Genomic DNA, 15,569 nt, shown 5'->3' on the forward strand with positions numbered 1-15,569 from the left:
TGATTTAAATTTATTTACTCCATTACTTAAAATCAGCTGAAAATATTAATTAAATAACCAATCTTATGTAAATAATTTTGATTACCAAATACTCACTAATCAAATACTATCAAATAGTAAATAGACACATCATCTGCCAAAAATGACTTCGAACCGTGCCCCACATCTCGATCAAACAAACCCTAAAAACACTGCGCTATATAAGTTCCAGCGATCATCATAATTTACCACCAGAACCCTAATTCTATATACGATACAGTCCAGCAAATCTCAAACCCAAAATCGTTGCAAAGCTCTATTCCTAAGATCTAATGGCTTCACCGTCTCTATCCTCCATTCCTCTACTTTTACTGCTTCTAATTCCCACTATAACTGCAGATCCAGATGCACTGCAGGATTTCTGTGTAGCAGACACAAAATCCTCCACAACTTTCTTCAATGGCTTACCTTGCCTGAATCCCAATGAAGTCACCGGAAAACATTTCACCACATCTGTTCTGAGCACCCCAACGAACACAAGCAACATTTTTGGAGTGGGCACAACGTTTGCAAGTACAGATAGCTTACCGGGAATCAACACTCTGGGAATATCAATTTCTCGTGCAGATGTGGGTGTGGGTGGAATTGTTCCTCCACATTCACATGCTAGAGCCAATGAAATTGCTTTCGTATTGCAGGGAAAACTACTGGGTGGATTTGTGGATAGTTCCAACAGGTTTTTCAATCAGACTGTTAATACTGGTGATGTGATCGTTTTTCCCAAGGGAACCATTCACTTCTTTCAGAATTTGGGTGAGAGTCCTGCAAGTTTGATTGCTGCATTTAACAGTCAAAATCCAGGGGTGGCTGTTACTCCCTTTGTTTCTTTCCGTTCCAATCCTGCCATTCCTCCTGCAATTCTTGCCAAGGCATTTCAGATTAGTGAAGAGGATGTGGGGAAGATCAGAAAGGGTCTTGGTGGCAGTTAAGAAGATTTGGTTATGTATTTTTTTGAGTGACCATTGATATTGTAGCCATTAATAAGTGATATTGCACCAATGTTGTGATTCCATTTGCTTTAAGATCTGTCAATAAATGTGTTTCCTTTTTTGAATTGGGTATCTTTTTAATTCTCGTTTGTTGATCTGAGATGATAAGATTGTTGATAAATGATCTTAATCTAATTTTTGAATTAGAGATTTGCTGATCTGATGAAATGATCGAGAAGATTACAATTTCCTTGCATCTAATAATGTTTTGGAATGAATTTTTGGTGTATCAGAGATAAAAATTAGGTTTGATTTGTTTTTTAAAAAATCAGACATACCAATAAAATTAGATCTGATTTATTTTCAAAAACAAAACTAAGATTTAGTTTTTTATAGTTACCTTAGACTAATACTATTATAATAGTATTACAATCAGCTCACGTTTTCAATTTTAGCTATTAATAGCTTCCTATCAGCTCACAATTTCCAGTTTTAACTGACAATCGCTTTCAATCCGGCCACTCCTCCTCAATGTTGTGATTCTATCTATTTAAGATCTGTCAATTATAGAAAACTGTAACTTTTTGTTTTGAATTGGATATGATAAATGCTTACACTAATTTTTGATATAAAGACTTTTAAGTAGGTGTTTAACAATTACATCAAGGTCTATAGGCAATCAACACAGTTCTTTGTAAGAAAACTAAAAACAGATCTACCATTAAAAAGCAGAAATTTGATTTGTTTCTAAAAGGTACATTTCCTAGTTGATTTACTTCAAAATCCACTTACAAAAGAAATTAAGTTTGATTTGTTTTTAAAAATAAGAAATTAGATTTGATTTATTTTTAATTATTTTAGCACTGAAGAAATTAAGTTTGATTTATTTTTAATTGCTTTAGTAATGTTTTTGATTAAGGAAAAACAAGTTTTTAAGGGATCAGAAACCCTTTACAAGACAGGTTTTAAAAGGACCTGCAACCTAAACAGAAAGATAAACTTGAAAGACCACTCAAAGAAACAGAACACAAAAGAGATTTGACCCAGCCAATCAAAAGAAGGGGAACAACATTAACCCCCACCAAAAACCTATAGGTTGCAAAAAACCAGCAGCCCTAACCCAACCAGGAAGGATCAAGAATTTGACCTACCCTTATGGGATCGAAGGGTCATATCAAAAGAGAACTGGAACAATTTAGATTTTTTACTTTTAACAGTAATTCATCCCTTCTCAACCCTAGCAGAATAGAGGACCTCCCCTCATGAGGAGGAGCAAAGCCAACATCCAGAGAGGCAGAGATGGCAACAACAATCTGAGATGCAAGAGAGTCATCCATCGAAGAGGAAGATCCATCATTTTTCAAACGATCACTCGGGATACCACCGCATGCATCTACACATTCCTGATGCAAGGCAACACTAGAAACAAGAGGCGTACCCTCAGTCTGAACCTATGCCACCACCTGGGAGAAACTTTTCTTTTTAACAAAATAGTGTTCAAAGGATGTACCCTTCCACCAAGAAGCAGATTTTTTTTTTCTTTTTTTCTGTTTCACATCCTGCAGCAACATGTCCAGTCTGGAAGCACTTTCGACATCTAAAGGGGATACCTTCAAAGTCGAGTGGTTGGACCCAAGATCCCAAGAAAGATTCAATCTCTAACTCAGCTGGAAGCTCTTTAGAGACATCAATGTTAACCAAAATACGAGCATAAGTAGAATGATAAATTTGGTAAGATTCCTTATCAATCATTAGGAATTCGCCTAAAGCCTCCCCCACTTCCTCTAGCAGAGAGTCCGTCCATAGATGAAGGGGAAGGTTAGGGAGCCTAACCCAAATAGGAATCTCATTAAATGAATCTGTAGATGGGTTAAAGCCTGAGAACCAGGGTTTAACCATCAAAACATATTTGTCCTCCCAGCTGAAAGGATTAATCCCTAAGATTGCTTTAGTAATGTTATCATTGTTAGTTTTATTAGTTAAATAATATTTATAAAATATAAATATGCTAGTTGTATTAGTGTTCCCATTATGATCTTAAGTTCTCACATAGGATCCATAATTAATATGAATATTATGCAGTATAATTTGATCATACTAATTTGTAAGAAAATTATTAAATATTATTATTAAAAAGGAAGAAATAAAAAATATAAATTAATTGATTAGCCCATAAGCTATTTTGTGTGGGGTTTTCACTTAAAACCTATCTTGACAGAATCCATCTTTCTACCCGGTAAAATGGATCAGGAAACAAGCTCAGAAATATAGTGTTTCTCAGAAATATGGTCTTTCTTGCAAATATGGTGCTCCTCGAAAATATAACTAATTAACAGCTTCATTAAATAGGCTATAGTAAATGCTCTTATTTCCAAGAATCTGATTTTATAGATTCCCATCTTCAACGAAAAAAAAAATCAAATCAAAGAGTGTCATATCAAATAATATATTGCTCATATATATTATGTAAATGAGATTGTATTCCCTCTCAAATCTGTCACATCCCCATGTCAAGCCCATTTGATGGGGAAAAATGCAACGAAGGACAAAACGTGGAAGGAGTAAAAGGGAGAATAGGTATGGTAGATGTGGTGTGCAGGTGAGATGGTATGCCGTAGTGTACTGAAGCCTGGGAGGCATGGGCGAATGAGCTCATTAATGAGATAGGACAATGGGAGTATGGGCAGACATGCACACCCATCCTAACATTATGAAATGTTTGAATGGGAGAACGACCAAAGCGGAGAGGGAAGAAAATAAGATAAGAACAAAGGAAATTATGAGGAGACAAAAAAACAAAACAGAAGATACCAATGCATGCGGTCTAACGCCTACTAGTTGCATTTGTTTTAAAATTTCTAAAGCCTTTTCAACAAAACCATTTCATGTGCATCCTGCAATCAAGGAAACTATGAAACCACATTTCTCTTAGTCATTTTGTTACGTAGATCACATGCCTGGTCTATGCTTCCACGTTTTGTGTACATTTCTACCAAGGTTGTTGCAACAACAATGTCCCCAAACTCCCATTTTTGTGTAGGCAAGGAGGATGCAGGCTAAAGGATGTGGAGTCAGGCTTTACAACTGCCAACTACATTTGCTTGAAGTTTCTAACACCTTTTTAGAAAATGCACTCCATTCACATTGGGCATTTCTTGTTATCACTGAAATCTTTGGGATCACATCTTGAGAGGAGAGGGAGTGTCGATTGGAGTATACGAAACTGCTGTGTTTAGAAAAGAGTTGGAACCCATAATTGTCTAGCAAATGTAGACTCTCAATACTTGAAGATTCTAGCCTGGAACTGATTGAGTAGATCTTTGTGCTAGCATTAAAAAGTGACTTCATCTAGAGATGAGTACCCTCGCTCCCCCTTGCTTTGATAAGTATTTAATCCTAAATTATTCACTCTTGAACTGGTTTGTTTAAACAGTGCATTAAATAATTTCTCCCATTCATATATTATGACATTTTATCAATTGTCTAGATCCCTTGTCTAAGCAGAGATATTGTTCTTAAGGAATCTTTTAACATTTAGTGTTAGCTGAAACTGAAACCTGTAACTTATTGAATCATTGATATGGAAATGTGTGATTAAAAGTCATTTTATTTTGTAAGGTATATACATGCATATACATTGTTCATTCTATGTTTAAATTTGGGATGGTAATAAGAATGTCATTATCATGTCTCAAAACATATGGATTATTGGGAGTGTAAAGCATATCAAGATCTAACAAATACATTGTTTCCACTTCCTTGAGCATGGCTTGGGTGAAGATCGGGCTTAACCAAGTTAATAATTATGGTGGTATGTATTCTTATAGTTGGATAAAATACTATAATTTACATAGTGTATTTATATTAAAGATAATAGTCTTAAAGATTGTGATAATGGTATATGATATGAATTTTTATTTAATACATCCAAGTATAAGTTTTATATATGTTTTTTCCTATATTTTGTAGTTATGTCAAATAACACATTCTGACAAGGTGGGTACTTTTAATTACAAGAAGAATTTAAACATGAGTGGTAAGTGCAAAATTAACTAGTTCAAAAACCGAGCTACTACAAGAAGAATAGGTCACAAATTAAGGAAATGGAACTAGAATGTTAATAATATTATCGCTATTGATATTAGGGACCACATATCTCTCCATATGATGAAAGCTTGACCATAGTGTTTCTAATTGTCTCAAGTTAAACTTTTGCGTTGATCATAGTGCAGGCTAGTTGTGAGCATTAACGAGTATTCTTTAAGGTTCAAAATATTTTTATGTAGTTTTATTATGATGATGCCAATATGATAAATGATGTCTCTAAACCATATTGAAGTATGACCCATCATGAGAATTATTGAGACTTGAACATTATTTTGGCATCATTTTGATATTACGATTATATGATGTTTATTGACCTCTTATGTACCATAACCTTGATAGGAGAGATACAATGGGATCTAAGGAAAAGTATGATGGGTGATGGCTATGTTGGATAATGGTATGCTCATGAAGGAATCTTGGCTAAGGTTGCAGTAAACATTTCTTGTAATACCTATGAGATTTTAGACAATTGTGATATTTAAAATATTAGAAGTGGTGTTACATAGAGAAGATATAAAGATTCCTATAATTATGAACCATTGGGGTAGTTCTATTGTAGTGGAAATAGAAGAATTAAGTTTCTTAATTCCATTTTATCCTCCTTGGTTAGTGCAATAATAATATATGCTATGTAGCTTTAGAATGGTATTTGCACAATGGGGTAAAGGATATTATAAGACTATAAGATCTATAATGATCCCTTTGGTAGAGGGACCTCTATATTAAATCTATTAGGTGAACTTTGAGTTGTGGTGTTAAAGAGGTGAACCTATAAAAGGTTTCTGAATATTCTTGTTGATTAATTATGAATATATATCGTGTGTTGAATAATGAGTTGATAAAGTGAAAGGGTAGACCACCTTATAGTCAATTTGTTTATCTATTAAGTAGAGGCCATCTTGTGTTGGATCCAAGTGAAACTTAATCCTAGACCTATAAGAATTTATTTATATACTCCTAGACCTGTCTTGATTATGATATACTTGTTTTGAATTAGGAACCTCTCTTCTAGTTATAGTGCTAGGCCAAGTATAAGCACTAACTTTTACAGCAATGAATTGAGTTCAGACCCTAAGAGGGAATAGGTAGAGGATTGTATTCATCTAGCACATAGACTAGTCCTCTCTACCTGAGGTGATCACCGAATGATAAATATTATGACTCAATTGAGATAAGCTTATCTACTCAAGATTGACAGTAGTCAAGGAACGTACTATGTCGGTAGACTATCAATCGTACCCCCTAGTTAGCATATGGTTACCACCAGTTGCATGCAAGAGAGGTATACCCCGCATTGATCTAGGGTATTGGATAGATTCTATGAGGAGTATGTAGACTAGGGGTTGGTTGCATGTTGGTGATGGATGTCCTTGTTGCTTAGTCATTTGATCGACTACAAGGAAGAGAATTGCTAATGAAGAATAGGTAGGTAATAATTGGATCAATCTCATTGCATAATTTTGGGGATATCTTGATGTGGAAATGGTATACTTGGCTTTGTTAGGACAAGGATAGAAACTCAATGTAGTATGGGATACATCGAAACTTGTTCAAACTTGCTCATTGGTGCAAAAGACTAGACAAAAGAATGTGTCCCATGGTGTAGTGCATAGTGCACCAACATTCCTTTTATCTAAGATGCACAATGGGAAAGTGGTAGCTAGCCATTATGGATATGCCAGTTCCTCACTATGTAAATGCTAGTCACTAGGTATGTGGTGCCTACTGAAGCTAGTCATTATATATGAGAGATGTATATTGAAGCCAGTCCCTATAAATATGTGAAATATTCTAGAGCTAGTCACTATGTATATGTGATGTAAGCCAAAGCTAGTCATCATGTGTGTGATATGTACGAGCTCTAGTCACTATTTGTATATGAGAAGTGTGCTCAACTCATTCTCTATGGAATTGGGAATTTTTGGAAGGATATGACCCCTTTGTGTAATTATGTATGCATGTACTCTACTTGAAGGCAATTATATATCACTTTATTATTGTTGGGCTAATTTTGATAAATAGTTCTGATTTTAAGAGAGATCAAAGATCTCATACAAGAGGAGAGAATGAGCTCCCTTTATACTTAAAGGAAAAACTATGAAGCCTCTAACTTTCCTTGAAGGGATATGTAGGCAAGGTTATTGGGAATGAACCCTCGAGGCTTAAGTCTAGGTCTAATGGGCATCCTGACCTCAAGAGCTTACAACCTTTGAGTGCAAGCTTAAGTGGTGATGTAGGTTTTTCACTACTTTGGTAATCAAATAAATTATCAAGATGACACTTCTAAGTTCATACTGTGAATGTAAAATAAAAAAATGTAGTATCTGAGGGGTAGATATTACATAATCTCAAATCGCTACTTCTCAATGGCAGGTCCAGATGTCCATCTTCTTCTCTTCTCCAACTACATCCTTTCTTGCAATGAGTCACCATTTCCTATAAAAACCATGTATGAATTATGTAGAACTCTACTTGAACTAGTTTTTGTTATCTCATTTTAAAAAAAATTCTTGTCCTATGATTTCATAAATTTCTCCTGCAATCTCTACCTATTTTTTCTCATTGACATAGTTGGAAATACTACACATTTTTTGTACTAATTTTTTTTATACTAATATTGAATTATTCCAATTGCGATGCAACTTAGAATCGAGGAAAAAAAATGTTTACATGCATTATGTCCAAAGCAACCACACTGGAAGTCGTATCTAGTGGTACAAAGCCAAGGCATGAGGTATTGCAAATGGTATATAGTTTGGGACCTCATTTTGAATTTTGGAAAACTTTGTTATTGTTTGAAGAGTAATGGGTGTATTGCTATTGTTGTTGATTTGATTGCATTTGATTTGATGGTTTTATAGATGTATATGTAGATGCAAATTCCATCACCATTGGTTCTAACCAGAGAAGTTAACTTTCGATAGTTTAGCTAGCAACACAGTAAAGGAGTAGGGTTGTGGTGGATGTTTTTGTGTATGGTCTCAGAGAGAACTCATTGTCATCCTTCGTGAAGTTTAGGAAACGTCCATCTAGGTGGCTCATTTAGGACTTGCCCAACAAGTTATTCACAAGTTTTTCTTTTTAATTTTTTTTGACATAAGTGATTTTTAACCTAATGTCTTCCTAGTAGTAGATTGTGCCCTAAATTGTTTTTGTCTAACTATATTTACACAAAAATAAAATTAAAAATACCTGTTTTATCTTATCGGCATCGTTGGCAGTACTACAAAATTTTGGCAAATAGGTCACTTTCCTTGGTTTCAATGAGTTTTTTTTTTGGCAATCTAAACATTCCCAAAGCATTTTTTGTCGTGTTTTGACTCAAAAGGCATGAAAAAAATGCCTCCTTTATTCATATCTAGATAAAAAAATTGAGCATAGATTTTTCATAGCCAAAATATTCTCTTGTATATAATTCGTCAGAGGTACCAACCAAAATCCAGATCATATACTTACAACCAAAATTAAATTTTTTTTCCATATTGAAAAGCATAACACTATTTCCCTAACTAATTACACTTTACTATGTTTTACAATTTATTCATCTCCTTGCATCACAATATACCTTATCTAAGTAAATACAAAAACATTAAACATATTGTCATAAAGATTAGAGATTCCTTGCCCACAACAATTTGCCTCTACTTGAAACTAATGATATTTTCAATAGGTACAATATGGTATTCAAGCGTTGGTGTTTCTCTCATTTTAATACTGTAATGGTGAAAATTAGGGTTTCCACCATTAGGTGTAGTAAAACCACTCATTTTGCTTGGGCACCATTACGTTAGGGAAATATAGAAATTAGATAGATCTAAACTAATAGATCTATATTTTGATGTAATTCTAGGGGGTCTTGGATATGCCCCTTCTTTTCCTTAGATTGAATTGAATTATTGAATTTGCTGAAATTAGGGTAAAAGTGCTAGAAATGAGAGTAAAAGTGCAAAAATAGTCAGCTATAATTGTTGGATTCAACCAAACAAGTGGATCTAAGAATTGTAAGAGGATTCAAACCTTCTCCCTGAAGGATCTCCTAAAATGTCAGGACCATGGTGCCATTCGCCATGGTCCTCCTAACTTTCTCAACTCCACAGGGGGATAGATTTGTCATTGTAAATAATGCTTATCTTGAAGATCACAACTCCATACCTATTTCCTACACATAGGAAGAAGGGTAAATAGGTTGGAAATAGGGGTTTGCCTAAGTCAAAACCTTGTTTGGAATCAATCTAAATGAAATATTGTAAATACTAAAATAAAATGATGGAAGAATATACCTCACATCTTTAATCATTGATAATGATGTTTTTCTTGTTGAATGTAATTACATATGTTGTATGAAATGACATGAACATGACAAAACCCTAATCACACACACATGCTTGCATAGGAATGATGTAAATTTACTCCACGATGGATAGATGAAGAATATTAAGCCTTGGAGACCTCTAGAAATCCTTCATTGTTTAAATGCTTGATTATAATTCCCTGTCATACATTGATGTAGAGTGGATTGTCTCTCATTGGTTTGTGCTACCTTGTCTAGGTATCTCCTCCAGGCTACACAATGTATTTTGGAATGTTAGGTTGCAATGTATTCTATGTTTTCTTTTTGGTTTTGAGACAGGGGAAGCCAAATCAGAGATTGTTCCACCATACCCTAAGCTTCGCACGTTGAGTTAGCAAGCATTAGGAATCGTGGATAACAGGCCCTAATTGGGTGAATCCAATGGGAGGAGGTGAAGTATGATTGGAGTGGAATTATATATGGAAGTACAGACTCCAAGTTATCATCAATTCACTCAGGCAATCGGGCTAACGAAGGAGTTTTGAACAATCCTTATTTTCAAGGTCTAGGAAGGGGCAATTAGGCCTAGTTAACTGGTAAGGGTTAGACATGTTAGTGACAAAACCCACCTCCGGTTTTGAGATATTGTATGTAAACCCCAAAAGGGTGTCTAGAATGTAGAAAATTTCAAAGAGTTGTTAAGGAAAGTTTAGCTAGTAAATGTAGAATACCTCACTAATAGGGCTATAGAATCAGGTCTCCGATTAGGCCTAAAAGTGCAGTTTGTTTGAAAAAAACCAAACCGGTAAGTGTAAAATCTTTTGAGTAAGGAATAGGGTTGGGAATCCATCCAAATTCATCCATCCTAATTTGTGTAGTGTGGGGAATGAAGATCCTGTGGTAGAGGGGTTGAACTCTTTGGTTGAGTGTGAAAGGGAGTGGGAAAACAAGATCTCCTAAACAAGAAAAGGGAACTCACAAAACAACAAGTGCTTATCCTAGCCTAAGGACCTTGGGTAGGTCAGAGAGGGTAAGTCTGGCAGACTCTTGGAGGGTGTGAAGTGTAGAATCATTGGATGGTGTGAGGTGTATCTTGGAGGAGATATCTAGACAAGGTAGCACAAACCAGTGAGAGACAATCCACTCTACATCATATATCTCCTATATCTCCAAATGAAAGGGTAAAACCTCCTTATATATACTTTCTCATCGTCAAACATGTTAATTTTCTGACTTAGGCTGACACAAAGCAATTTTTCCTGCTCAAATTTGGGATGGGTCAAGGGGTTTCTATCTGGACCCACATAAGGAGGACCATGGCATGGAGCCATGGTCCTAGTGAGGACCAAGGTACCACACCCTAGTCCTACCCCATTTTAGGGATAGGACAAAGGGGCAATGGAAGTTAAAATGTGATATTAGTGCCATATCTATATGATGCAAGCATAAATGGGTCCTAGTCAAACACAGGGATTCGAACACTAAGATGAGGGCCCCAAATGTGGTCTAAATTGAAAGGGAGTAGAATTTAGGATTGTACATTTAGCCCCCACTTTATTAGGAGTATTATCTTACACAAATACTCATGGTAAAGTAGAAGGAAGAGAGATGAAGATGAGGAGGAATGTGGAGCAAAATCAGAAAGAGTATAAGACACCACTAATTTTGAGGAACCAAGCCCCCAATATTAGGATCTTAACTCACTCAAACATATGCAGGGGCACACAAAAAACAAAAAGACAAACAAAAGGTAAAGAGACAAAGAAACACAAAAGACAAAAAGACACACAAGACACAAAAGGTAAGAACCAAAAGCAAGACCTCAAGTCAACTTTCTAAAGAGGCCTTGATATCAAAATATCTCAATCACTAACATCATTCTTGAAAAATACCATCTCTCGAACACAAGTGATCACATAAAAGAGAAAAGAACACATCATCTATGAATTACAAATAGTTAAACTATGAGCTCATCAAAAGGAGAGAGAGAGAGCATGAATATGTTGGCCATTTCGAGGAATTGATTATGTTGCATTGATGTTAACACTAGTTGTTTTGGATGCTTTACCGACACCCTTCTGGTCTTGTTACGATTTATGGTTTCTGGTTGGTTTGGATCTGGCATGATCCGGTATGCTCCAGTATGATTTGGTTATGGAATTGGCTTATTCATGATACTCATGTTCATATTCAGTCAATTGGTTTTGGTCTGGTGATCAGATGCTATCCTGTTTGCTTGGAAGCTTGGCTTGTGGTTTCGGCGAGGGTTTCACCAACAGAGATTTGATGAAGATCTTTGATGATATGCATAAGTGGTGTTGGTGCAACTTCTAGTATGGATTTAGGATGCTGATGGTGATCATGTTTGAGATTTGGCGGATTGGTGTCATTTCTTTAGCGTGTGGACCTATATTGGGTCCCGGTTGATCTAGGTTATGGATCGACTTAATGTAACATGTGGATTTGACCTCTTGATGTGTTTATGGGATGTCTTATGGGTTAATATTATTTGTTTGGTCTAAGGCCGACATGTTTTGTAATCATGTAATTGGTTTATTGTCTTGTGGCCAACCTAATTGTTTAAGGTCGAGGGTTTATATATATATGATGTAAGATCTCATTGTAGATCATATGGTCATGGGAATAAGATATGGATATGTAATGTGCAAATAATGTAATATCATTCAGAAAGAGGATTTGGTCGATCATTGGAGATAGAGTTGGGTTTATGTAAGAGGATTTAGTCCTCCAGTATTGAGCTTAATCGAAATTGTACTCAGGCATAGGAGACGTTATCTTTACAGTTCATTCGTTCTTCCGGATTGTAGTCTGGATTTCTATGTAGTCAGTGAGACTCCTTTTCTGATGAGCAGTGCGCTCTAGGCTGTTGGCCTCCCTGCAAGTGTAGGCCCCTCAATTGTAATTCACATACTTATTGCAGAAGTGTTATCTGACTATAGGTAGGCTTCCCACAGTGGTTTTTCCCCTTTACCAAGTTTTCCACATATAAATCTTGGTGTCATGTGGATGGTATTTATTCTCTGATTATTGTTTATGCTTAATTTCTTTAACTGCTATTCTGGTATTTGGTTTAAGCATTCCGCTATTAATGTTTTGGGTTTGGATATTAAAGTTTTAATTGCTAAATGTTCTGGCAATCTGTGAAAACTGATTCACCCCCCCCCCCCCCCTTCTCAGTTGTCTTCTGGTTATTTGAACTCTCTAACAATTGGTATCAGAGCTTTGGTCCTCTCTGCAAAAAGCTTAACCGCTTGAGGAAGATCCTATGGTGACTAATAGTTCAAGTTTATCTAGAGCTATCTTTCAGAGAGATATTCCTAGGCTTGATGTAACAAATTACACAGTATGGAAGATTCAAATGGAGACTCATCCGAGATGTCTCGGTAAGAAAATTTGGGAGATCACACAGAATGGTGTTACACCTCATAAACTGACATCTAGAAATCTTCCTCCGGAAAAATTGGATAAGGAGCTTGAGAATGATTGTAGAGAAAGAGAAGCCCTCTTGTGTGCACTTTCTAATTAGCAAATAATGGGATTAACTGACAAATCATCTAGAAAGGCTATATGGGATAATTTGGAGACTCTTAATGAAGGTGACCCTACTGTAAAGATTGCTAAACTTGATGGTTACTGGGTGAGATATGAAAACCTGAAGATGGAAGAAGATGAAAGGATTACTGCATTCATGGAAAGGGTAAATGAGATTGTTATGGGAATTCAATGTTGTGGTGGAACTCTGAGTGAAGATGAAATTGTTTCTAAAGTTCTGAGAGCCCTGCCACCAGCTTACAAGATGAAGGATACTGCAATTAATGAATTGAGAATAATGGCTAATACTTTTGTCAACAAAGATACCTTGGTTGGGAAATTATCTTCTTTTGAGCTTGAAGAATTTGGACCTTCTGGAGCTGTGAAGTTTGAACCTGCTTTTCATGCATCTGCATCATCAATCAGTAAGCTGGAAAGCTTTATACGCAAAGGAATTGGATGATATGAAGAGAGAAGATGACGAGTTTGAGAAACTTCAAGCACTATTTTCTAATAGAGTACCTAAAGGACTGGAAGGAAGTAAGAATGAAGGAAAAGCACCTTTCAAATGTTTTGCATGTAATAAGATTGGTCATTTTGCATCTACTTGTCCTAAAAGGAATTCGTGATTTGAAGAGAGAGTTAGAAGATCTTTTAAGCCTAACCCTAGATATCAAAACAAGTATAAGTACAAGAAAAAAAAATACAAATCATACTACATAGTGGATGAGGAAGGTGTTACTGACTCTGATGATGAACCAGCAGAAGATTATGCTAGTGGTTCCAGCAATGGAAAGGAATGAGTGTTCCTGGCTATCAAAGAAGATGTTCCGACACTGGAAGAGAATGTACCTGAAGAGAAGGAACTTACTGCTAAAATTGAAGACAGTGATGAATGGGTAATTGACAGTGGATGTTCACATCATATGACTAGAGATAAAAGGAAGTTTCTATCTTTGCAAGAATTTGATGGTGGTCTGGTTAGATTTGGAGATGACTAAGCATGTATGATCAAAGGAAAAGGAACTATATCACTGGATGGTAAGCACAATACTGATAATGTTTATTTTTTTGAAGGTTTGAAGCATAATCTTTTGAGTGTAGGAATCATTGGTAGATAGGGGATTTCAATTATAGTTCAAGGATGGAATCATTAATAGGTCTAGTTTGGAGATTGCAACCGGTACACAGATAAAAGGTAATATATTTCATTTGAACTCTGGTGAGAAGACATGTTTGATTATACATATTGATGAGAGTTGGTTATGGCATAAAAGGTTGTGTCATGTGAATTTTGATTGCATTGTAAAGATCAGTTGAACTAAGGCAGTTAGGTATATGCCTAAGATTATGAAGCCCTATAATCTGGTATGTAAAGAATGTCAAATGGGTAAACAGTTCAGAACCTCTTTTACGAGTATACAAGATAAATCTAATGATGTTCTTGATCTTATTCATATTGATTTGTGTGGCCTTGCTAGAGTTAAAAGTTTTCAAGGTGAGATATTTCATGCTAATCATTGATGATTATTCTAGAATGATGTGGGTTGCTTTTCTGAAAGAAAAATCTGAAGCATTTGAAAAGTTTAAAATCTTTAAGGCTAAAGTGGAAACTGAGACAGGATTGGAGATTAAATGTTTGAGATCTGATCATGGTGGAGAATTCACATCCGATGAGTTTAATAAATTTTGTGAGAATCATGGTATAAGAAGACAATTTTCTCCTCCCCGTACACCTCGGCAGAATGGATTTGTGGAAAGGAAGAACAAAACTATCTTGGATGCTGCTAGAACAATCATGATGGAAGCTAGTCTACCTCATATCTACTGGAGAGAAGCAGTGAGCACAATGGTTTACATATTCAATAGAGTACATATCAAAGGAGAAACCGATAAGACACCTTATGAATTATGGTTAAGAAATACACCCACAGTTAAGTATTTTAGGATTTTTTGTAGTAAATGTTATATCAGGAGAGATGATATCATTGTAAAATTTGATCCTAGATGTGATGAAGGCATATTTCTTGGTTATTCTAATGAAAGCAAAGCATATAGATGATATAACAAGAGATTGCAAAAAATTGTGGAGATTGCTAATGTAAAAGTAGATGAGCTGAATAGAAGTCAAATCAAAGTTTATGAGAAGGAACCGACAGTGGAAATGATTATATCTGAACCGGTAGCACCTTTACCAGAACACAGTGTTGATCCAGTTACTCTGATAGTATTAGAGAATTCTACAGTAACTGAAGAACGAGGAAGAGGAATAGAGAGTCAGAGGAATCCTAGGTATGTGAGATTGAATCATTCAGAAGATCAGATAATTGGAGATAAGAACAATGGAGTGATGACAAGAAGAAGACTGGAAACTAATAAGGTATGTTTAATTTCATAAGTTGAACCAATATCAGTAATCGAGGCATGTAAAGATGAATTTTGCTTGAAAGCTATGGAAGAAGAATTAGATCAGATTGAGAAAAATAACACATGGACTTTGGTTCCCCGGTCTAAAAATAAAAATGTTATTGGAACTAAATGGGTTTTTAGGAATAAATTGAATGAGAATGGTCAAGTTATAAGGAATAGGGCTAGATTGGTTTGTAAAGAATATTCTCAGAAGGAAGGAATTGATTATGGAGAGACTTTTG

At 35.5% G+C, this 15,569-nt stretch overlaps 1 protein-coding gene across 1 annotated transcript; it reads left to right on the forward strand.

The window, feature by feature from the left end:
• Positions 1–244: 244 nt before the first annotated feature.
• Positions 245–1,061, forward strand: LOC131040633 (germin-like protein 5-1). The gene has a single exon (XM_057973588.2). The coding sequence runs from the start codon at positions 312–314 to the stop codon at positions 966–968; it is 657 nt and encodes a 218-aa protein (XP_057829571.1). The 5' UTR covers positions 245–311; the 3' UTR covers positions 969–1,061.
• Positions 1,062–15,569: the final 14,508 nt, after the last annotated feature.

Source organism: Cryptomeria japonica, chromosome 1, assembly GCF_030272615.1.
Source record: "Cryptomeria japonica chromosome 1, Sugi_1.0, whole genome shotgun sequence".
Taxonomy (NCBI): Eukaryota; Viridiplantae; Streptophyta; class Pinopsida; order Cupressales; family Cupressaceae; genus Cryptomeria; species Cryptomeria japonica.

What these genes read in the sequence shown, in the direction of transcription:
- LOC131040633 (XM_057973588.2), top strand. Translation starts at nt 312, where the DNA reads ATGGCTTCACCGTCTCTATCCTCCATTCCTCTACTTTTACTGCTTCTA.